This window comes from Elephas maximus, chromosome 26 (assembly GCF_024166365.1).
Source record: "Elephas maximus indicus isolate mEleMax1 chromosome 26, mEleMax1 primary haplotype, whole genome shotgun sequence".
Classification (NCBI taxonomy): domain Eukaryota; kingdom Metazoa; phylum Chordata; class Mammalia; order Proboscidea; family Elephantidae; genus Elephas; species Elephas maximus.
The window spans coordinates 36,461,468-36,482,980 of NC_064844.1; the positions used below are offsets into that span (position 1 = coordinate 36,461,468).

At 37.6% G+C, this 21,513-nt stretch overlaps 1 protein-coding gene across 1 annotated transcript in view; it reads left to right on the forward strand.

Annotated features, from left to right (window-relative positions):
* Positions 1–21,513, forward strand: part of XDH (xanthine dehydrogenase) — a 96,637-nt gene that overhangs the window by 52,027 nt on the left and 23,097 nt on the right. Inside the window, exon 24 of the mRNA XM_049870223.1 lies at positions 595–681. Coding sequence (XP_049726180.1) covers positions 595–681 — 87 coding nt within the window. The remainder of the gene's footprint in view (positions 1–594; positions 682–21,513) is intronic.

The following is a 21,513-nucleotide window of genomic DNA, read 5'->3' on the forward strand; positions in this document are numbered from 1 at the left end:
TTCTGAATTTGTTTCATGACTTAACTCCCAGAAAGGGATTGTATTTCTCTTATTCCCGAATTCTGTGTGCCCAAAGAAAGTAACTTATCTTTTGGAGTCCTGGTTTCCTTACTTGTAATCCTTGTAAAAGGGTTGTGATGGTTTCATAAGGCCAGGATGTGAAAGCACATTGATGCACATGCAAAGCGTAACTTCTGTCTTTTGCTGGCCAAGTGCTATGAAAGGAGTCTCTTTCCTACCTTCTCTTCCCAACTCCTCCCCTCTCTGCTTTATCGTGACTTACTTTCTCCTTTCTACCTCCACATTCCCTCTCTTAGAACCAGAGTCAGAGAAGTAGGTAAACAGGATGAGGAGTGGGGGGGGGGGGGGGTTCTGGGTTGAGAAGACAAGGGCACATCACTATGTCAGTGGAGATGTTAGGTTTTTTATTTCTTCACCTGTTTAGCTCTGGTGATCTCTTAAGTTCTTGATAAATGAAATCCATAGTATGATTTCTTGTTCTTTTTGTTTCCCTCACTTATCCTAAGTGGGAGGGGAGGATTACAGGTAGACAAAGAGAGGGGGCTGTTGAGAAATCACTTTTCTTTTTGTCAGGTTGGCTTCATGAAGACTGGGAGGATTGTGGCACTGGAGGTGGATCACTACAGCAATGCGGGGAACACCCTGGATCTCTCTCAGAGTGTAAGTAGAGCATGCCTTCTGCATTCCAGGGTGACTGGAAGTCAAGTGTATGCCCCACAGCCTTCGGCACAAGCAGGCAGTCTCTACCACTGCACAGCCAGGTCTTCCTCCAGGCTTGCCTGTTCCTGTTGCAATAGCCTTCTCACTTGTTTCTCCTTCTTTCAGATCCTTGGCTGCTCTCTAAAGTAGAGACGGTAATAATATATTCTCAGATTAGAGACCCATCCTTCTTGTTCAAAATATTTTGCCAAGCAAGCAAAGCTAGATACAAAGTATGTACATGTATACTATGTTTGTCTATTTAAGGATGGTGGTATATATAAACCAAACTATAAACAGTGATTACTGTGGAGTGGGATTAGGAGGGGTGCAAACTGTCATTTTCTACACTACACATTTCTGTGATGTTTGAATTTTAAATGATGAGCTAAATTGCCTTTATTTAAAAACCAGTGACATTGAAGTATAATTTACCTACCATAAAATTTATTCATTTGAAGTGCATATTTCAGTGATTTTTATTGAGCTCAAAGAATAATGCAACCATTATCACAATCCAGTTCTTGGACATTTTTATCACTACAAAATGGTCTCTTGTGCCCATTTGCAGCCACTTGCATTCCCATCCCCCAGCCCTAGGTAACCACTAATTTACTTTAGATTTTTCTTTTGTGGGTAATTCATATAAATAGGATCATACATGCTATAGTCTTTTGTATTTGGCTTCTTTCACTCAGCGTAATGTTTTTGAGGTTCATTCATGTTATAGCATGTATTAGTACTTCATTCTTTTTATTACTGCATAATATTCCATTGTATCGATAAGCTGCGTTTTGTTTTTCCATTCACCCGTTGATGGACATTTGAGTTTGTTTCCAATTTTTAGGTATTATGAATAATGCTGATCTGGACATTTATGTACAGGTTTTTGTGTAGACATATGTTTTCATTTCTTTTGGGTAGCTTCCTAGGAGTGTAATTGCTGAGTCTTCTGAATATGTGTTGAATTTTTTAAGAAGTAACCAAACTATTTTCCAAAGTGACTGTACCATTTTACATTCCAACCAATGATATCTGAAGGTTCTGGTTTTTCCACATCCTTACCAATACTTAGTATTGTCTGTCTGCTTATCTATCTATCTGTCTGTCTGTCTATATCTGTCTATCATCCATCCATCCATCCATCCATCCATCCATCCATCCATCCATCCATCCATCCATCCATCCATCCATCCATCCATCCATCCATCCATCCATCCATCCGTATCTATCATCTATCTATGTATCTATCTATCATCATCATCTACCAATCATCTATTAATTATTTATAACCATTCTAGAGGGTAGGAGGTGGTACCTCATTGTGTTTTTAGTTTGTGTTTCCCTAATGACTAATGAAGTTGAGTATCTATTAATGTGCTAACTAGCCACTCATGTTTTTTCTTGGTGAAAAGTTTATTCAGATATTTAGCTCATTTTTTAACTGTTATTTGTCTTCATGTTATTGAACCATAAGAGTTTTTTTAAAAATAAATTTTGGATACAATTCCTTAATCAAATACATGATTTAAAAATATTTTTTTCCATCTGTCTTATCTTTTGATTTTACTGGTTGGTGTCTTTTGAAGTGCAAAACATTTTAATTTTAATGAAGTTCGATTTACCATTTTTTTCATTCTTTTGGTGTCATATCTACCCCAAGGTCATGGAAAAGTTTCCCGTGTTACCTTTTAAAAGTTGTATAGTTTTAGTTCTATTTTTTAGATACAATCTGAGTTAATTTTTATGTATGATATGAGGTATGTATGTAGATATCCAATTGTTCCAGTACCATTTGTTGAAAAGACTATCATTTCTCCAGTGAAATGCCTTGGAGTCACTGGGAAAAATCAATTGACTGTGTATATAAGGATTTATCTCCAACTTTCAATATTTTTAATTGATCTATATGTCTATCCTTATCCCAGTACAACATTGTCTTGATTACTGTAGCTTTATAATAAATTTTGAAATTTGGAAGTGTGAGTCCTATAACTTTATTCTTTTACAAGGATGTTTTGGCTACTTTGGTTTCTTTGCCTTTCTATAAATTTTTTTTCTTTTAAGATTATCTTGGTAATTTCTGCAAAAGAGCTCCTGGGATTGTGAAAGGCATCTGTTGAATTCATAGATCAATTTGGGAAGAATTGCTATCTTAATAATATTGAGTCTTCCAATTAATAAATATGGAAAGTCTCCATATTTAGATCTCTAGTTACTCTCAGTAATGCTTTGTAGTTTTCAGTGTACAAGTCTTTTGTTAAATTTCTTCCTCAGTATTTAATTCTTTTTGATGTTGATGTAAATGGAATTATTTTCTTAGTTTCATTTTCAGATTGTTCATTTTTTTTTTTTTTTAGTGTATAGAAAGATAACAGTTTTTGTGTCCTGTGACTTTGTTGAACTCACTTATTTGTTCTAGTAGCTGCAACAATGGGCTCAAGCATAACAATAATTCGGAGGACACAGGAGGGCGCAGTGTTTCATTCTATTGTACGTAGGGTTGCTATGAGTTGGAACTGGCTCAAGGGCACCTAACAACAACAACAGTAGCTTTTTGTGGACTCCTTTGCATTTTCTGCATACAGTATCATATCATCAGTGAAAAGACAATTTTACTTTTCCTTTCCAATCTGCATGCCTTTTATTTCTTTGATTGCCTCATTGCACTGTCAGTTGCTTTTGTAATCAGCAAAAAAAAAAAAAAGGAAAAATAAAACATTCCTAAGACCTGCTATTGTCACAAGAAGCATTCCAAACATTTTAGCACAGTTTTCAAACTCAGTTTGATTTCAATTTACGTTTCAGCTTCATCTCTTTGACCCCACTTTTTGTGTCCCCACCACATGTTCCCTTCTCTTCAGGTACATTACAGATCTCTGGTTCCCAAACAGGCCTTTCTCTTATACCCTTCATTGACTTTGTACATGATGTTTTCTGTACCTAAAACACACTTCCCTTCTGTCTCTGGTTGACTTCTACTGATTCTTTATTGTGTAGCACAAATGTCATCTTAAGAAAAAACATTTATAGTGTTTATTATCACATATTATGGTTACAAGTCAGTTTTTGGTTTCCCCTACTGGGTTGTGGACTCTTCAAGAGCAGTAAATGTATCTTATTCTTCTTTGTAAGATGAATATGTTCCACAGTGTTTGACACACAATGATAACTTCATAAAAACTTGCTGACTGAAATGGTGACTAAATGATTGACCTTAGCGGTAGTTGTGTCTTTACAGTTGAAGTGCGATTCAGAGGACCTGGGTCCTATACTGCTTTTAAGTACCAAGCAACATACTTCTTTATCTATAATTTAGCATCATGCTGTACCTCTTTTGAATTAAACTTTTTATTTCAAGGTAATTGTAGATTCACATGCATTTGTAAGAAATAATAACAAAATCTTATGTACCCTTTACCATCTTGCAACACTTTACTACAGTATAACAACCAGATATTGACATTGGTATAATCAAGATACAGAACATTTCCAAGATCAAGAGCATCCTTCATGTTGCCCTTTTATTGTTACACCCACTTCCCTCCTACCCTCACCTCTCAACTCTTGACAACCGCTACTCCGTTCATCATTTTTATACTTTTACCATTTCAAGAATGTTATATAAATTTAAGCATATAGTTTATAGCCTTTTGGGTTTAGTTTTTTCCACTTAGCATAATTCTCTAAAGATTTGTCCCGGTTGTTGTGTATTATTGATAGTTCATTCCTTTTTATTGCTGAGCAATACAATTCTATGGTATTGATGTGCCACAGTTTGTTTAACCATTCACCCATTGAAGGACATCTGGGTTGTTTCCAGATTTTGTCTATTATAAGTAAAGCTGATATGAATATTAATGTACATGTTTTTGTGTGAACATAAATTGTCTATCCAGTGTGATAAATGCCAGGAGTGCAATTGTTGGGTCATATGGTAGAAGCCCTGGTGGCGAAGTGGCTAAGAGCTCAGGCTGCTAACCAAAAGGTCAGCAGTTCAAATCCATCATATAGGGCCGTTCTACCCTGTCCTATAAGGTCACTATGAGTTGGAGTCGAAATCAACTCAATGGCACACAACAACAACAACAATGGTAGTTGCATTTTTGGCTTTTGAAGAAACTGCCAAACTGTTTTCCAGAGTGTCCGTCCCATTTTATATTCCCACAAGCAACGTACGAGTGATTTAATTTCTCCACATCCATTCCAGCATTTTGATGTTGTCATTATTTTATTTTAGCCATTTTGATAATTGTGCAGTGATGCCTCATGGTGGTTTTAATTAGCATTTTCCTAAAGGCTAATACTGCCGCGTCTGTCAGTTTGTCGTACTGTGGGGGCTTGTGTGTTGCTGTGATGCTGGAAGCTATGCTACCAGTATTCAGATACCAGCAGAGTCACTCATGGAGGACAGGTTTAAGGTGAGCTTCCAGACTAAGACAGAGTATGAAGAAGGACCCAGCAGTCTACTTCTGGAAAGAATTAACCAGTGAAAACCTTATGAGTTGTGGAACACTGTCTGATATAGTGCCGGAAAATGAGCACCTCAGGATGGAAGGAACTCAAAAGACAACCGGGAAAGAGCTGCCTCCTCAAAGTAGAGTCAACCTTAATGACATGAATGGAGTAAAGCTTTCAGGACCTTCATTTGCTGATGTGGCACGGCTGAAAATGAGAAGAAACAGCTTCAAACATCTATTAATAATCAGACCCTGGAATGTATGAAGTATGAATCTAGGAAAATTGGATATCATCAAAAATGAAGTGGAATGCATAAACATCTATATCCTAGGCATTAGTGGGCTCAAATGGACTGGTATTGGCCATTTTGAATTGGACAATCATATAGTCTACTATTCTGGGAATGACAACTTGAAAAGGAATGGTGTTGCATTGATTGTCAAAAAGAACATTTCAAGATCTATCCTGAAGTACAATGCTGTCAGTGATAGGATAATATCCATACACCTACAAGGAAGACCAGTTAATATGGCTATTATTCAAATTTATGCACGAACCACTAAGGCTGAAGATGAAGAAACTGAAGATTTTTATCAGCTTCTGCAGTCTGCAATTGATAAATATGCAATCAGGATGCACTGATAATTACTGGTGATGGGAATGCGAAAGTTGGAAACAAAAAAGAAGGATCGGTAGTTGGAAAATACGGACTTGGTAATAGAAACCATGCCAGAGAGTGAGTGATAGAATTTTGCAAGACCAACGACTTCTTCATTGAAAATACCTTTTTTCACCAACATAAACAGTGACTATCGTGGACCTCGCTAGATAGAATACACAGGAATCAAATAGATTACATCTGTGGAAAGAGGTGATGGAAAAGTTCAATATCTCAGTCAGAACAAGGCCAGGGGCCGACTGTGGAACAGACCATCAATTGCTCACATGCAAGGTCAAGCTGAAACTGAAGAAAATTAGAAAAAGTCCACGAGAACCAAGGTACAACCTTGAGTATATCCCAACTGAATTTAGAGACCATCTGAAGAATAGATTTGACACATTGAACATTAAGGACCAAAGACCAGACGACTTGTGGAATGACATAAGAACCTCATACAAGAGGAAAGCAAGAGGTCATTGAAAAGATAGGAAAGAAAGAAAGTACCAAGACAGATGTCAGAGGAGACTCTGAAACTTGCTCTTGAACATTGAGTAGCTAAAGCAAAAGGACAAAAAAGAACTGAACAGAAAATTTCAAGGGGCTGCTCAAGAAGACAAAGTATTATAATGACATGTGCAAAGAGCTGCAGATAGAAAACCAAAAGGGAAGAACATGCTCAGCATTTCTCAAGCTGAAAGAACTGAAGAAAAAATTCAAGCCTCAAATTGCAATAGTGAAGGATTCTATGGGGAAAATATTAAAAGACACAGAAAGTATCAAAAGAAGATGGAAGGAATATACAGAGTCATTATACCAAAAAGAATTAGTCAACATTCAACCGTTTCAAGGGTTTGCATACGATCAGGAACTGATGACACTGAGGGAAGAAGCTCAAGCTGCACTGAAGGCATTGGCAAAAAGCAAGGCTCCAGGAATTGATGGAATGTCAATTGAAATGTTTCAACAAACGGATGCAGCAGCGCTGGAAGTACTCACTTGTCTATGCCAAGAAATTTGGAACACAGCTACTTGGCCAACTGACTGGCGGAAATCCATATTTATGCCTATTCCCAAGGCAGGTGATCCAATGGAATGTGGAAATTATCAAACAATATGTAAAAATTTTGCTGAAGATCATTCAAAAGCAGCTGCAGCAGTATATCCACAGGGAACTGCCAGAAATTCAGGCCAGATTCAGAAGAGGACTTGGAACCAGGGATGTCATTGCTGATGTCAGATGGACCCTGGCTGAAAGCAGAGAATACCAGAAGGATGTTTACCTGTGTTTTATTGACTATACAAAGGCATTCGACTCTGTGGATCATAACAAATTTTGGATAAAGTTGCGAAGAATGGGAATTCCAGAACACTTAATCGTGCTCATGAGACAGTTGTTTGGCCAAACAAGGGGATACTGCGTGGTTTAAAGTCAGGAAAGGTGTGCATCAGGGTTGCATCCTTTCACCATACCTATTCAATCTGTATGCTGAGCAAATAATCTGAGAAGCTTGACTGTATGAACAAGAATGGGGCATCAGGATTAGAGGAAGATGCATTATGCAGATGACACAAACTTGGTTGCTGAAAGTGAAAAGGACTTGAAGCACTTACTAATGAAGATCAAAGACCACAGCCTTCAGTATGGATTACACCTCAACACAAAAAAACAAAACTAAAACCCTCACAACTGGACCTATAAGCAGCATCATGATAAATGGAGAAAAGATTGAAGTTGCCAAGGATTTCATTTGACTTGGATCCACAATCAACACCCATGGAAGCAGCAGTCAAGAAATCAAAAGATGCATTGCATTGGGCAAATCTGCTGCAAAAGACCTCTTTAAGTTGTTGAAAAGCAAAGATGCCACCTTGAAGCCTAAGGTGCACCTGACCTAAGCCATGGTATTTTCAATCACATCATATGCTGGACAATGAATAAGGAAGACTGAAGAAAAATTGACGCCTTTGAATTGTGGTGTTGGCGAAGAATATTGAATATACCATGGACTGGCAAAAGAAAGAACAAATCTGCCTTAGAAGTGCAACCAGAATGCTCCTTAGAAGCAAAGATGGCGAGACTGCATCTTACATACTTTGGACATGTTGTCAGGAGGGATCAGTCCCTGGAGAAGGACATCATGCTTGGTAAAGTATAGGGTCAGCGGAAAAAAGGAAGACTCTCAATGAGATGGACTGACACAGTGGCAGCAACAATGGGCTCAAGCATAACAAAGATTGTAAGGATGGTACAGGACCAGGCAGTGTTTCATTCTGTGGTACATAGGGTCGCTATGAGTCAGAACCGACTCGACAGCACCTAACAACAGTAACAATGGCTAATAATGTTGAGCATTTTGTGTGTGTGTGTGTGTGTGTGTGTGTGAAATATCTGTTCATGACTTTGGCCCATTTTTAAAAATTAGATTGATTTTTACTGTTCAGTTTTGAGAGTTCCTCATATATTCTAGATACTAGCCCTTCGCCATATACGTGGTTTGCAAACATTGTCTCCCAGTGTGTAGTTTGTCTTTGTATCCTCTCAACAGGGTGTTTTTTGAGCAAATGTTTTATTTTTAATTTGATGAGGTTCTGCTTATCAATTTTTTTCATTTTAGGCATTATGTTCTTGGCATCAAGTCTAAGACTCTTAGCCCAGTTCTCACTGTTTTTCTCCTATGTTTCTCTCTAAAAGTTTTGTTGTACATCTTATATTTAAGTCCATGAGTCATTTAGTGTTAATTTTTGTATAAGGTGTAAGATTTTCTTTTTCTTTTTTTGCTTATGCATGTCCAATTGTCACAGCACTATTTATTGAAAAGCTATTCCTCTTGCATTGAATTTCTTCTGCTACTTTGGCAAAAACCAGTTAAACTTAAAGTCGTCCCTCAGTATCCACAGGAGTTGGTTCCAGGACCCCCTACAGACACCAAAATCCATAGATGCTCAAGTTCATTATATAAAATGGCTTAGTATTTGCATATAATCTACATAATCCTCCCATCTACATTAAGTCATCTATAGATTACTTATAATGCCTTACACTTGTTTTTTTTTTTTATAATGCCTTATACAATGTAAATACTATATAAATACTTGTTATATACAGCACTGTATTGCTTAGAGAATAATGACAAGTCGCAAAGCAAACAATGCTCAAACAGCTAGGGAGAGACTGAAAATCTGTGAAATGGTGGGGGGCTACAACACGGTGTGCCTACACATCATTTCATTCACGTGGATATAGCGTAGTGGCATGTGGCAAATTCAAATTTTGCTTTTGGGAACTTTTTTTTTTTTTTTTAGTATTTTTGATCTGTGATTGGTTGAATCCGCAGATGCAGAGCCCAAGGATACTGAAGGCCTGAGGGCTGACTGTATTTGTATGAGCCTATTTCTGAGCACTCTATTCTGTTTCATTGATCTATGTGTGCGTCTATTCCCTCACCAATACTATATAGTTTACAGTTTTGATTACTATAGCTGTATACTGTGTTGAAATCAAGTGAACCGATTCCTTCCACTTTATTCTTCTCTTTCCAAATTGTTTTAGCTGTTCCAGTTCCTTTGCTTTTCCATATAAATTTTTGAATAACCTTGCCTATATCCACAAAAATTTTTCTGAGATTTTGATAGAAATTATGCTAAACCTGTGCATCGATTTGGGGGAAAATTGACATATTTACTATGTAGAGTCTTCCAAACCTTAAACACTGTATGTCTCTACAGTTTTTTAGATCTTTTTTGTCAAATTTATATATGTAGATAGTTCATAGTGTTTCCTCATTCTTTTGATGTCTTCAAGATCTGTAGTGATATCTCCTGTTTCATTCCTTGTATTGGTAATTTATGTTTTCTTGTTCTTTTTCTCTGTTAGTCTTGCTAGAAGTTTGTTGATTTTACTGATCTTTTCAAAGAGCCAGCTGTTCTTTCACTGATTTTTTCTATTGTTTTTTTCTGTTTTCGCTTTTATTTATTTCTGCTCTTTACTATTTTCTTCCTTCAGTTTGATACGGTTTAATTTTGATCATCTTTTTCTAGGTTCTTGGGATGGGAGCTTAGATTATTGATTTAAAACTTTTACTCTTTTATAATGTATGTATTTAGTGCTATAAAATCCCCTCCCCTCACTGCTTAAGCTGTGTCCACAAATTTTGGTAAATTGTATTTTCAATTTCATTCAGTTCCATGTATTTTTTAAAATTTCCCTTGAGACTTTCTGTTTGACTCGTGGATTATTTAGAAGTGTGTTGTTTGGTTTCCAAGTGTTTGGAGATGTACTTGTTGTCTTTCTGTTACTGATTTCCAATTTGGTTCCATTTTAGTTGAGGACACGCTGCATGGATTCAACTCTTTTAAATTTGTTGAGGTTTGTTTTGTAACTCAGATTTGGTCTATCTTAGTAGACGCTCCATGGATACTTAAATAGGATATATATTCTGCTGTTATAGGATGGAGTGTTCTATAAATGTGGATTAGATACTGTTGCCTGATGGTGTTGTTGAGTTTTAATCTTTTCTTATTTTTTGTGTAGTTTTTCTATTGATCGTTGACAGAGGGGTATTGAAGTCTCCAACTGTAACTGTGGATTTGTCTATTTTTCCTCTCCGTTCTATCAGATTTTCCTTGACATATTTTGCAGCTCTGTGTTTTGGTGCATACACAATTAGGGTTGTTTATGTCTTCTTGGTGGATTGACCATTTTATCATTATATAACGTCCCCCTCTATTTCTGGCAAATTTTTTTGTTCTAAAGTTTAATTTTTCTGACATTAATATAGCTACTTCTGCTTTCTTTTGATTAATGTTTGCAAGGAATTTAGAGAGACAGAGACAGGAAGAGAGTCCACTTGTGTCATTTTACCAGTTCAAGTGAAGTATAGAAATCTTACCAATTTTTACAACTCTTGACTCTTCTTCATTTATAATTTAAAAATATTTTCTTTACATACATTTAGAATCACATCAGACATTGTTATAATTTTTTGCTGTAGCCATTAAACATAATTTAAAAATTCAGGAGGAGAAAGAAATCCTATTGTTTTTACTGATAATTATGCTTAAAACCAAAAACAAACCCTTTGCTGTTGAGTCAATCCCAACTCATGGTGGCCCTGTAGGACAGAGTAGAGCTGCCCCATAGGGTTTCCAAGAAGTGCCCAGTGGATTCAAACTTCTGTTCTTTTGGTTAGCAGCCGAAGCTTTAACTACTACGGCACCAGGGTTTCCATAATTATGCTTAGAGTGTTTTTTTCTTCCTTCCCGATATCCCAAGGTTCCTTCCTTTATCATTTCCTTTCTGTTTAGAGGACTTATTTTAGTCATTCTTTAGGGTATGTCTGCTATAGACGAATTTTCTTAGTTTTCCTTCATCTAAAAATGCCTTTATTTTTTCTTCATTCCTCTTTTTTTTCCTTCAAAATTTTTATTGTGCTTTAGGTAAAAGTTTACAGAACAAATTGGTTTCCCACTCAATAGTTTGTCCATAAAGTGTTCCATGCCATTGATTTCACTCCTCACAATGTGTCAGCATTTCCCCATTTCCATCTTAGGTTCCTCATTTCCTTTTATCATGATTTTCTAGCCCTTCCTCCCATCTCATCTTTGCTTTGGGGCAAATGTTGCCCCATTGATCTTGTATAATTGATTGTTTTAAGGAGCACATTCCTCTCGGGTATTGTTTATGTTACAGGCTTGACTATGGTTTGGCAGTTCATCTACGGGGAGTTGCTAGAAATTCAAGCCAGATTCAGAAGATGCCATGGAACAAGGGGTATCATTGCTGATTCCAGAAAAATGTTTACTTGTGTTTTATTGGCTATGCAAAGGCAATCTACTGTGTGGACCATAGCAAATTATGGATACTGTTGTGAAGAATGAGAATTATAGAACACTTAATTGTGCTCATGCGAAACCTGTACATAGACCAAGAGTTGTGGTTTAAAATCAGGAAAGGTGTGTGTCGGGGTAATATCCTTTCACCATACCTATTCAATTTGCCACTCTGAGCAAATAATTTGAGAAGCCGGACTATATGAAGAAGAACATGACATCAGGATGGGTGGAAGACTCATTAACAACCTGCGATAAGCAGATGACAAAACTTTGCTTGCTGAAAGCAAAGAGGGCTTGAAGCATTTACTGATGAAGATCAAAGCTATGGCCTTCAGGGGACCATGGTCTCAAGGAACATCTAGCTCAACTGGCATAACATAGTTTATAAAGAAAATGTTTTACATTCTACTTTGGTGAGCAGCATCTGGGGGCTTAAAAGTCTGTGAGCAGCCATCAAGGATACTCCACTGGTCTCACCCCTTTGGAAGCAAGAAAGAATGAAGAAAACTAAAGACACAAGGGAAAGATTAGTCCAAAGAATTAATGAACCACATCTACCATGGCCTCCACTAGACTGAGTCCAGTACAACTAGATGATGCCTGGCTACCACCACTGACTGCTCTGACAGGGATCACAATAGAGGGTCCAAGACAGAGCTGGAGAAAAATATAGAACAAAATTCTAACTTATAAAGAAAGACCAGACTTTCCAGCCTGACAGACACTGAAGAAACCCTGAGAGTATGGTCCCCAGATACTCTTTCAGCTCAGTAATGAGGTCTCTGGAGGCCCATGGAACAAAACAAGACTAAAGGGGCACATCAGCCCTTGGGCAGGGACTGGAAGGTAGGAGGGAACAGGAAAGCTGGTAATAGGAAATTCAGGATTGAGAAGGGAGAGTGTTGACATATTGTGGGGTTGTTAACCAATCTCATACAACAATGTGTGTACTGTTTGATGAGAAACTAGTTTGTTCTGTAAACCTTCATCTAAAGTTCAAAATATACATATATATAATAAAATAAAATTAAAAAAATAGACTACAGCCTTCAGTATGGATTACACCTCAACATAAAGAAAAAAAAATCCTCACAACTGGACCAATAAGTAACATCATGATAAAAGGAGATAATGTTGAAGTTGTCAAGGACTTCATTTTACTTGGATGCTCAATCAACACCATTGGAAGCAGCAGTCAAGAAATCAAACAATGTATTACTTTGGGCAAACCTGCTGGAAAAGACCTCTTTAAATTGTTAAAAAGCAAATATGTCACTTTGAGTACTAAGGTATGCCAGACCCAAGCCATGGCATTTTCAATTGCCTCATACACATGGGAAATCTTGACAATGAATAAGGAAGACCAAAGAAGAATAACTGCATTTGAATTATGATATTTGTGAAGAATATTGAATATACATACCATGGACTGCCAGAAGAATGAATATGTCTGTCTTGGAAGAAGTACAGCCAGAGTGCTCCTTGGAAACAAGAATGGTAAGACTTTGCCTTGCTTACTTTGGACATGTTACTAGGAGGGACCAGTCCCTGGAGAAGGACATCATGTTTGGTAAGGTGGAGGGTCAGCGAAAAAAAGGAACACCCTCAATGAGATGAATTGACATAGTGGCTTTAACAACGGGCTGAAACAGCAATGACTGTGAGGATGGCACAGGACTGGGCCTTTTTTTGCTCTTTTGTACATAGTGTTGCTATGAGTTGGAACCGACTCAATGACACCTAGCAACAAAAACAACATAGTTTGCCTGAAAGGTGGTTTCTGGGAATGGCTTCAGTTCCAGTTCAGAAGGGTGTCTGTCTTAGGGCCGTAGTCTCAGGGGCTTTTCTAGTCTCTGTCAGCCCAGTAAGCCTGGTTTTTTTTGTGAATTTGATTTTTTGGTCTACAGTTTTTCTCTCACTCTGTCTGGGACCCTCAGCTGTGATCTTAGTCAGAGTGGTCGGTAGTGATAGCCAGGCACCATCTAGTTCTTCCTGCCTCGGGGTCTTGCAGACCGTGGTTCACGTGGTTCATTAGTCCTTTGGACTAATTGCTCCCTTGAGTCTTTGGTTTTCTTCACTCTCTTTTTCTCCTGATGATAAGAGACAAATAGATGTATTTTAGATGGTTGTGTGCAAGCTTTTAAGACCACAGATGCTACTCACAAAAGTAACACTGCAGAACTTGTGTTTATGAACTGTGTTGTACCAGTTGACTTAGTTTCTTTTCATTCTTTTAAAATTTTTTTTTTTTTTTAATTTTTATTGTGTTTAAGTGAAAGCTTACAAATCAGGTCAGTCTCTCATACAAAAATTTACATACACCTTGTTGTACACTCCTAACTGCTCTCCTCCTAATGAGACCGCACACTCCTTCTCTACACCATGTATTCCTGCTTCCATTCAGCCAGCTTCTGTCCACCTCTGCCTTCTCATGTCCCCTCCAGACAGGAGCTGCCCACATAGTCTCATGTGTCTACTTGAACCAAGAAGCTCACTCCTCACCAGTATCAATTTTCTATCTTATAGTCCAGTACAATCCCTGTCTGAAGAGCTGCTTTGGGAATGGTTCCAGTCTTGGGCTAATAGAAGGTCTGGAGACCATGACCTCCAGGGTTCTTCTAGTCAGTCAGACCATTAAGTCTTGTATTTTTGTGAGAATTTGAGGTCTGCATCCCACAGCTCTCCTGCTCCATCAGGGATTCTCTGTTGTGTTTCCTGTCAGGGCAGTCATCGGTTGTAGTGGAGCACCATCTAGTTCTTCTGCTCTCAGGGTGATGTAGTCTCTGATTTATGTGGACCTTCTGTCTCTTGGGCTCATAATTACCTTGTGTCTTTGGTGTTCTTCATTCTCCTTTGCTCCAGCTAGCCACTTGCTAGCATTTGAGACCCCAGATGCCACTCATCAATGTGGGATGTGGAATGTTTTCTTAATACATTTTGTTATGCCAATTGACCTAGATGTCTCCTGAAACCATGGTCCCCAAACCCCCGCCCCTGCTACACTGGCCTTCGAAGTGTTCAATTTATTCAGGAAATTTCTTTGCTTTTGGTTTTTCCAGTTGTGCAGACCTCTCCTGTATTGTGTTGTTTTTCCCTTCGCCTAAAATAGTTCTTGTCTACTATCTAATTAGAGAGTACCCCCTCCCTCCCTCCCTCCCATCCCACTCTCATAACCATCAAAGAATATTTTCTTCTCTGTTTAAACTATTTCTCCAGTTCTTATAATAGTGGTCTCATACAATATTTGTCCTTTTGCAACTGACTAATTTTTCTCAGCATAATGCCTTCCAGATTCCTCCATGTTACGAAATGTGTCACGGATTCATCACTGTTCTTTATTGATGCGTACTATTCCATTGTGTGAATATACCATAATTAATTTATCCATTCATCCATTGATGGGCACCTTGGTTGCTTCCATCTTTCTGCTATTGTAAACAGTGCTGCAGTGAACATGGGTGTGCATATATCTGTTCATGTAAAGGCTCTTATTTCTCTAGGATATATTCCAAAGAGTGGGATTGTGGATTGTATGGCAGTTCTATTTCTAGTTTTTTAAGGAAGCACCAAATCTATTTCCAAAGTGGTTGTACCATTTTACATTCCTACCAGCAGTGTATAAGTGTTCCAGTCTCTCCACAGCCTCTCCAACATTTCTTATTGTGTGTTCTTTGGATTAATGTCAGCCTTGTTGGGGTGAGATAGAATCTCATTGGAGTTTTGATTTGCATTTCTCTAATGGCTAATGATGGTGAGCATTTCCTCATGTATCTGTTAGCTACCTGAGTGTCTTCTTTAGTTAACTGCCTGTTCATATCCTTTGCCCATTTTTTAATTGGGTTATTTGTCTTTTTGTTGTTAAGTTTTTGCAGTACCATATAGATTTCAGAGATCAGGTGCTGATCAGAAGTGTCATAGCTAAAAACTTTTTCCCAGTCTGTAGGTAATTTTTCACTCTTTTGGTGAAGACTTTGGATGAGCATATGTGTTTGCTTTTTAGGAGCTCCCAGTTATCTAGTTTCTCTTCTGGTGTTTGTGCATTGTTATCAATGTTTTGTATATGGTTTATGCCATGTATTAGGGCTCCTAGCATTGTCCCTATTTTTTCTTCCTTGATCTTTATCATTTTAGATTTTATATTTAGGTATTTGATCCATTTTGAGTTAGTTTTTGTGCATGGTGTGAGGTACGGGTCTTGTTTCATTTTTTTTGCAGATGGATATCCAGTTATGCCAGCACCATTTGTTAAAAAGACTGTCTTTTCCCCTTTTAACTGACTTTGGGCCTTTGGCAAATATCAGCTGCTCATATGTGGATGGATTTATGTCTGGGTTCTCAATTCTGTTCCATTGGTCTATGTATCTGTTTTTGTACCAACACCAGGATGTTTTGACTACTGTGGTGGCATAATATATTCTAAAATCAGGTAGCATGAAGCCTCCCACTTTGTTCTTCTTTTTCAGTAATGCTTACTTATCTGGGGCCTCTTTTGTTTCCATATGAAGTTGGTGATGTGTTTCTCCTCATTAAAAAATGTCATTGCAATTTGGATTGGAATTGCATTTTATCTATAGATCACTTTTGGTAGAATAGACATTTTTACAATGTTGAGTCTTCCTATCCATGAGCAAGGTATGTTTTTCCACTTAAGTAGGTCTCTTTTGGTTTCTTGCAGTAGTGTACTGTAGTTTTCTTTGTATAGGTCTTTTACGACTCTAGTTAGATTTAGCCCTAAGTATTTTATCTTCTTGGGGGCTATTGTAAATGGTATTGATTTGGTGATTTCCTCTTTGATGTTCTCTTTGTTGGTGTAGAGAAATCCAACTGATTTTTGTAAGTTTATTTTGTATTCTGATACTCTGCTGAACTCTTCTATTAATTTCAGTAGTTTTCTTGAGGATTCTTTTGGGTTTTCTGTGTGTAAGATCATGTCATCTGCAAATAGAAATACTTTTACTTCTTCCTTACCAACCTGGATGCCCTTTTATTTCTTTATGTAGCCTAACAGCTCTGGCAAGGACCTCCAGCACAATGTTGAATAAGAGTGATGATAAAGTGCATCCTTGTCTGGTTCCCGTTCTCAAAGGAAATGATTTTAGAATCTCTCTATTTAGGATGATGTTGGCTTTTGGCTTTGTATAAATGCCCTTTGTTATATTGAGGAATTTTCCTTCTATTCCTATTTTCCTGAGAGTTTTTATCATGAATGGGTGTTGGACTTTGTCAGATACCTTTTCTGCATCAATTGTTAAAATCATGTGATTCTTGTCTTTTGTTTTGTTTATTTGATGGATTACACTGATTGTTTTTCTAATGTTGAACCAACCATCCCTGCATACCTGGTATGAATCCCACTTGGTCACGGTGAATTATCTTTTTGATATGTTGTTGAATTCTATTGGTTAGAATTTTGTTGAGGATTTTTGCATGTAAAGTTCATGAGGGATACAAGTCTGTAATTTTCTTTTTTTTGTGGTGTCTGTACCTCATTTTGGTATCAGGGATATGCTGGCTTCATAGAATGAGTTTGGGAGTATTCCTTCCTTTTCTATGCTCTGAAATTCTGTTAGTCATAGTGGTGTTACCTCTTCTCTGAAAATCTAGTAGAATTCTGCAGTGAAGCCAGCAGGGCCAGGGCTTTTTTTTGTTGGGAGTTTTTTGATTAACTTTTCAATCTTTTTTGTTGTTGTTGTTTTGGGTCTATTTAGTTGTTCTACCTCTGTTTGTGTTAATTTAGATAGGTAGCCTGTTTCTAGGAATTCATCTATTTCTTCTAGGTTTTCAAATTTGTTAGAGTAGAATCTTTCGTAGTAATCTGATATGATTCTTTTAATTTCAGTTGGGTCTGTTTGTGATAAGGCCCATCTCATTTCTTATTCAGGTTATTTGTTTCCTTTCCTGTTTCTCTTTTGTCAGTCTGGCCAATGGTTTATCAATTTTGTTAATTTTTTCAAAGAACCAGCTTTTGGTCTTGTTAACTCTTTCAACTGTTATTATGTTCTCTATTTCATTTAATTCTGCTCTAATTTTCATTATTTGCTTTCTTCTGGTGCCTGAGAGTTTCTTTTGTTTCTCTTTCTATTTGTTCAAGTTATAGGGATGATTCTTTGATTTTGTCCCTTTCTTCTTTTTGTATGTGTGCATTTATTGATATAAATTAACCTCTGAGCACTGCTTTAGCTGTGTCCCAAAGATTCTGATAGGTAGTGTTCTCATTCTCATTGGATTCTATGAATTTCTTTATTCTATCCTTAATTTCTTCTATAACCCAGTCATTTTTGAGCAGGATATTGTTGAGTTTCCAAGTGTTTGATTTCTTTTCCCTGCTTTTTCTATTATTGATTTCTACTTCTATGGCCTTATGGTCAGAGAAGAAGCTCTGTAATATTTCAATGTTTTACCTGTTAAAGCTTGCTTTATGACCTAATATGTGGTCTATTCTAGACAATGTTCCCTGTGCGTTGGAAAATAAAGTATACCTGCCTGCCTTTGGGTGGAATGTTCTGTATATGTCTATGAGGTCAAGTTGGTTCATTGTGGCATTTAGATCTTTCATGTCTTTATTGAACTTCTTTCTAGATGTCTGTTGTTCACTGAAAGTGGTGTGTTGAAGTCTCCCACAGTTATTGTGGATCTGTCTATCTCTCTTTTCAGTGCTGTTAGAGTTTATGTATCTCATTGGGTGCATTAATATTTAATGGTTATATCCTCCTGGTATATTGTCCCTTTAATCATTATATAGTGTCCTTTTTTATCCTTTGTGGTGGATTTAAGTTTAAAGTCTATTTTCTCAGAAATTAATATTGCCACTTCTGCTGTTTTTTGATTGTCGTTTGCTTGATATATTTTTTTCCATCCTTTGAGTTTGTTTATGTCTTTAAGTCTAAAGTGTGTCTCTTGTAGGCAGCATGTAGGCGGTTCATGTTTTTTTCATCCGTTCTGCCACTCTTTGTTTCTTTATTCACGCATTTAGTCCATTTACATTCAGCGTAATTATGCATAGGTATGAGTTTAGTGCTGTCATTTTGATGTCTTTTTTTGTATGTTGTTGGCAGTTTCTTTTTCCCACTTAGCTTTTTTATGCTGAGTAGTTTTTATATATTGTCTTTTCCTCTTATTTGTTGTTGTTGATTTTGTTTTTACTGATTCTTCATTTTTTTCTTGTATTTTATTTTTATGTGTAGGATTGTCAGCCTCCTTTGTGGTTACTTTAATATTTACCCCTATTTTTCTATGTTTAAATCTAAGTTTTATTTCTTTATATCACCTTGACTTCCTCTCCATATGAAAGATCTGTGACTACATTTTTATAATCCCTCTTTATTGTTTTAATGTTGTCATCTTTTACATAACGACATCACTGTTTCCCTGTTTTGAGCATTTTTTTGTCTTGATTTATTTTTGTGATTTCCCTATCTGGGTTAACATGTGGTTGCTCTGTGCTGTGTTCTAGTCTTGGGTGGATATCTGATATTGATTTTCTAAACAGAGACCTCTCTTTAGTATTTCCTGTAGTTTTGGATTTGGTTTTTACAAATTCCCTAAACATCTGTTTATCTGGAAATGTCCTAATTTCACCCTCATATTCGAGAGACAGTTTTCCTGGATGTATCATTCTTGGGTGGCAATATTTTTCCTTAAGTGCTTTGTATAAGTCATCCCATTGCCTTCTTGCCTGCATGGTTTCTGCCAAGTAGTCCAAGCTTATTCTTATTGACTCTCTTTTGTAGGTTACTTTTCATTTATCCCTAGCTGCTTGTAAAAAAATTCTCTCTTTATCTTTGGTTTTGGCAAGTTTGATTATAATATGGCTTGGTGACTTTCTTTTGAGATCTACCTTATGTGGAGTTTGATGAGCATCTTAGATAGATATCTTCTCAACTTTTGTGATATCAGGGAAGTTTTCTGCCAACAAATCTTCAGGAATTCTCTCTGTATTTTCTGTTATCCTTCCCTGTTCTGGAATTCCAATCACACACAAGTGGGACTCTTGATAGAGTCCCACATGTTTCTTAGTTTCTTCATTTTTAAAAAATTCTTTTATCTGATTTTTCTTCAAATATATTGGTGCCAATTGCCTTATCCTACATTTCCCCAATTCTGCATTACAATTCCTGAATTATTCTCCTCTGACTTCCTATTGTGTAGTCTAATTCTGTAATTTTATTGCTAATCTTTTGAATTTCTGAATGTTGTCTCGCTATGGATTCTTACAGCTTATTAAATTTTTCATTATGTTCTTGAATAATCTTTTAATTTCTTCAACTGCTTTATACGTGTGTTCATTGGCTTTTTCTGTACGTTGCCAGATTTCATGTCTGATGTTGTCCCTGATGTCTTGAAGCATTCTGTATATAAATCTTTCATATTCTACATCTGGCAATTCCAGGAATATATCATCATCCAGGAGAGATCTTGATTCTCTGTTTTGGGGGTTTGTAGAAGGAATCATTGTCTGCTTCTTTATGTGATTTGATATCAACTGCTGTCTTTGAGCCATCTATAAGTTATTGTGATAATTTATTTTATATTTGCTCACTGATTCCTATCTTCTTGTTTTGTGTTGTTTCAGTATACCCAGATAGGCTACTATAGTGTGCTAACTTGATTATTGGAGCCGTTGAAGCACTAAAGTCTTGTTACCAGATGGTTAGAACTGTTACCAGGTATATGAGCCTATGAGTCCGTTCACCATTCACTATCAGGTGTCCTGATAGCCGGTCACCTAGTGTGTGGTGTAGGCTATCATCACCTACTATCTTAGAGGAGCAGTAGTGATGGTTGTATGCACTGGTTTCTTGTAGCAGCAGGGGGTCAAACTGAGGAAGGCAGGGTGCTGACAGCCTTCCCCCACGTGCCAGTGAGGAAGGAGCATCTCTGTTCTCTAGAGTGCTCTGGTGGGTGAGCTCTGCAGCTGTACCTTAGGCACCCAATGTTTATACTTGTAAACACTGGTAGGCACCACTATCCTCAGACCCCTTTTGCAGGTGGCTAGGTGGTGTGGATGGAGCCTCAGCCCTCAGGTCTCTGCTATGGGTAGGTAAGGGCTCTGTTTAATAGGTTGAGTGGTATTGGACCTCCAAAACCTGCCTCTCCACTGCTCAGCTGAAACAATTATAGTCAGACCTCTAACAGATTTGTCTTTGCATTATAATAGACACCTGGTTCCATGTAGGGGTGAAAGCCAAAGTCTGTGGATCTCTTATGCCTGGACTGGAGCTGCTTCTGCTCTGATCTTCCAGTTTAGGGGAGTTGGGAAAGTATTTTTCCCCCCATTTGTTAATTTGCTACTTCTCTTAGGTCAGGAGAATGGATCAGAAAAAAGCACTTCAATCTTAGGCCCAGGCTGGCTGGGGCAGGGAGGGGAGGGATCAGATAGATAGGAGAGAGTAGTGCGATAAAGTAGACAAAATCTTGTATTGAGAGCGCTGTTTTATCTCAGATTCCAGAGGCGTGTGTAGCCTGTGTGCCCTGGCTGGGTCCCTGCTGAGATTGCCCTAGAGGTTTAGGACTGTGTCGCATGCTTGCTGTGTTTCAGGAAATCACCATTAGCCCTACCACACTTGTGCCAAAGAACAGCACTAAGGAATCAGAGCTAGGGTGCTGCACGGGCTCCACAACTAGTCGCTGCTGCTGTGGAGTTTCTCGCTCCCTTGTCACTCAGGTCGATTCCTTAGTTCTGCGTTTGATGGTCAGAGTTCATAGACTGTCATATATGTAATCAATTCATTTGTTTTTTCAGGTCTTTGTTGACACAGGGTTCAGTGGAAGCTTCTGCCTAGTCAGCCATCTTGGGCCCCACCAGCCTCTTTTGGTTTCTTGCAGTAGTGTTTTGTAGT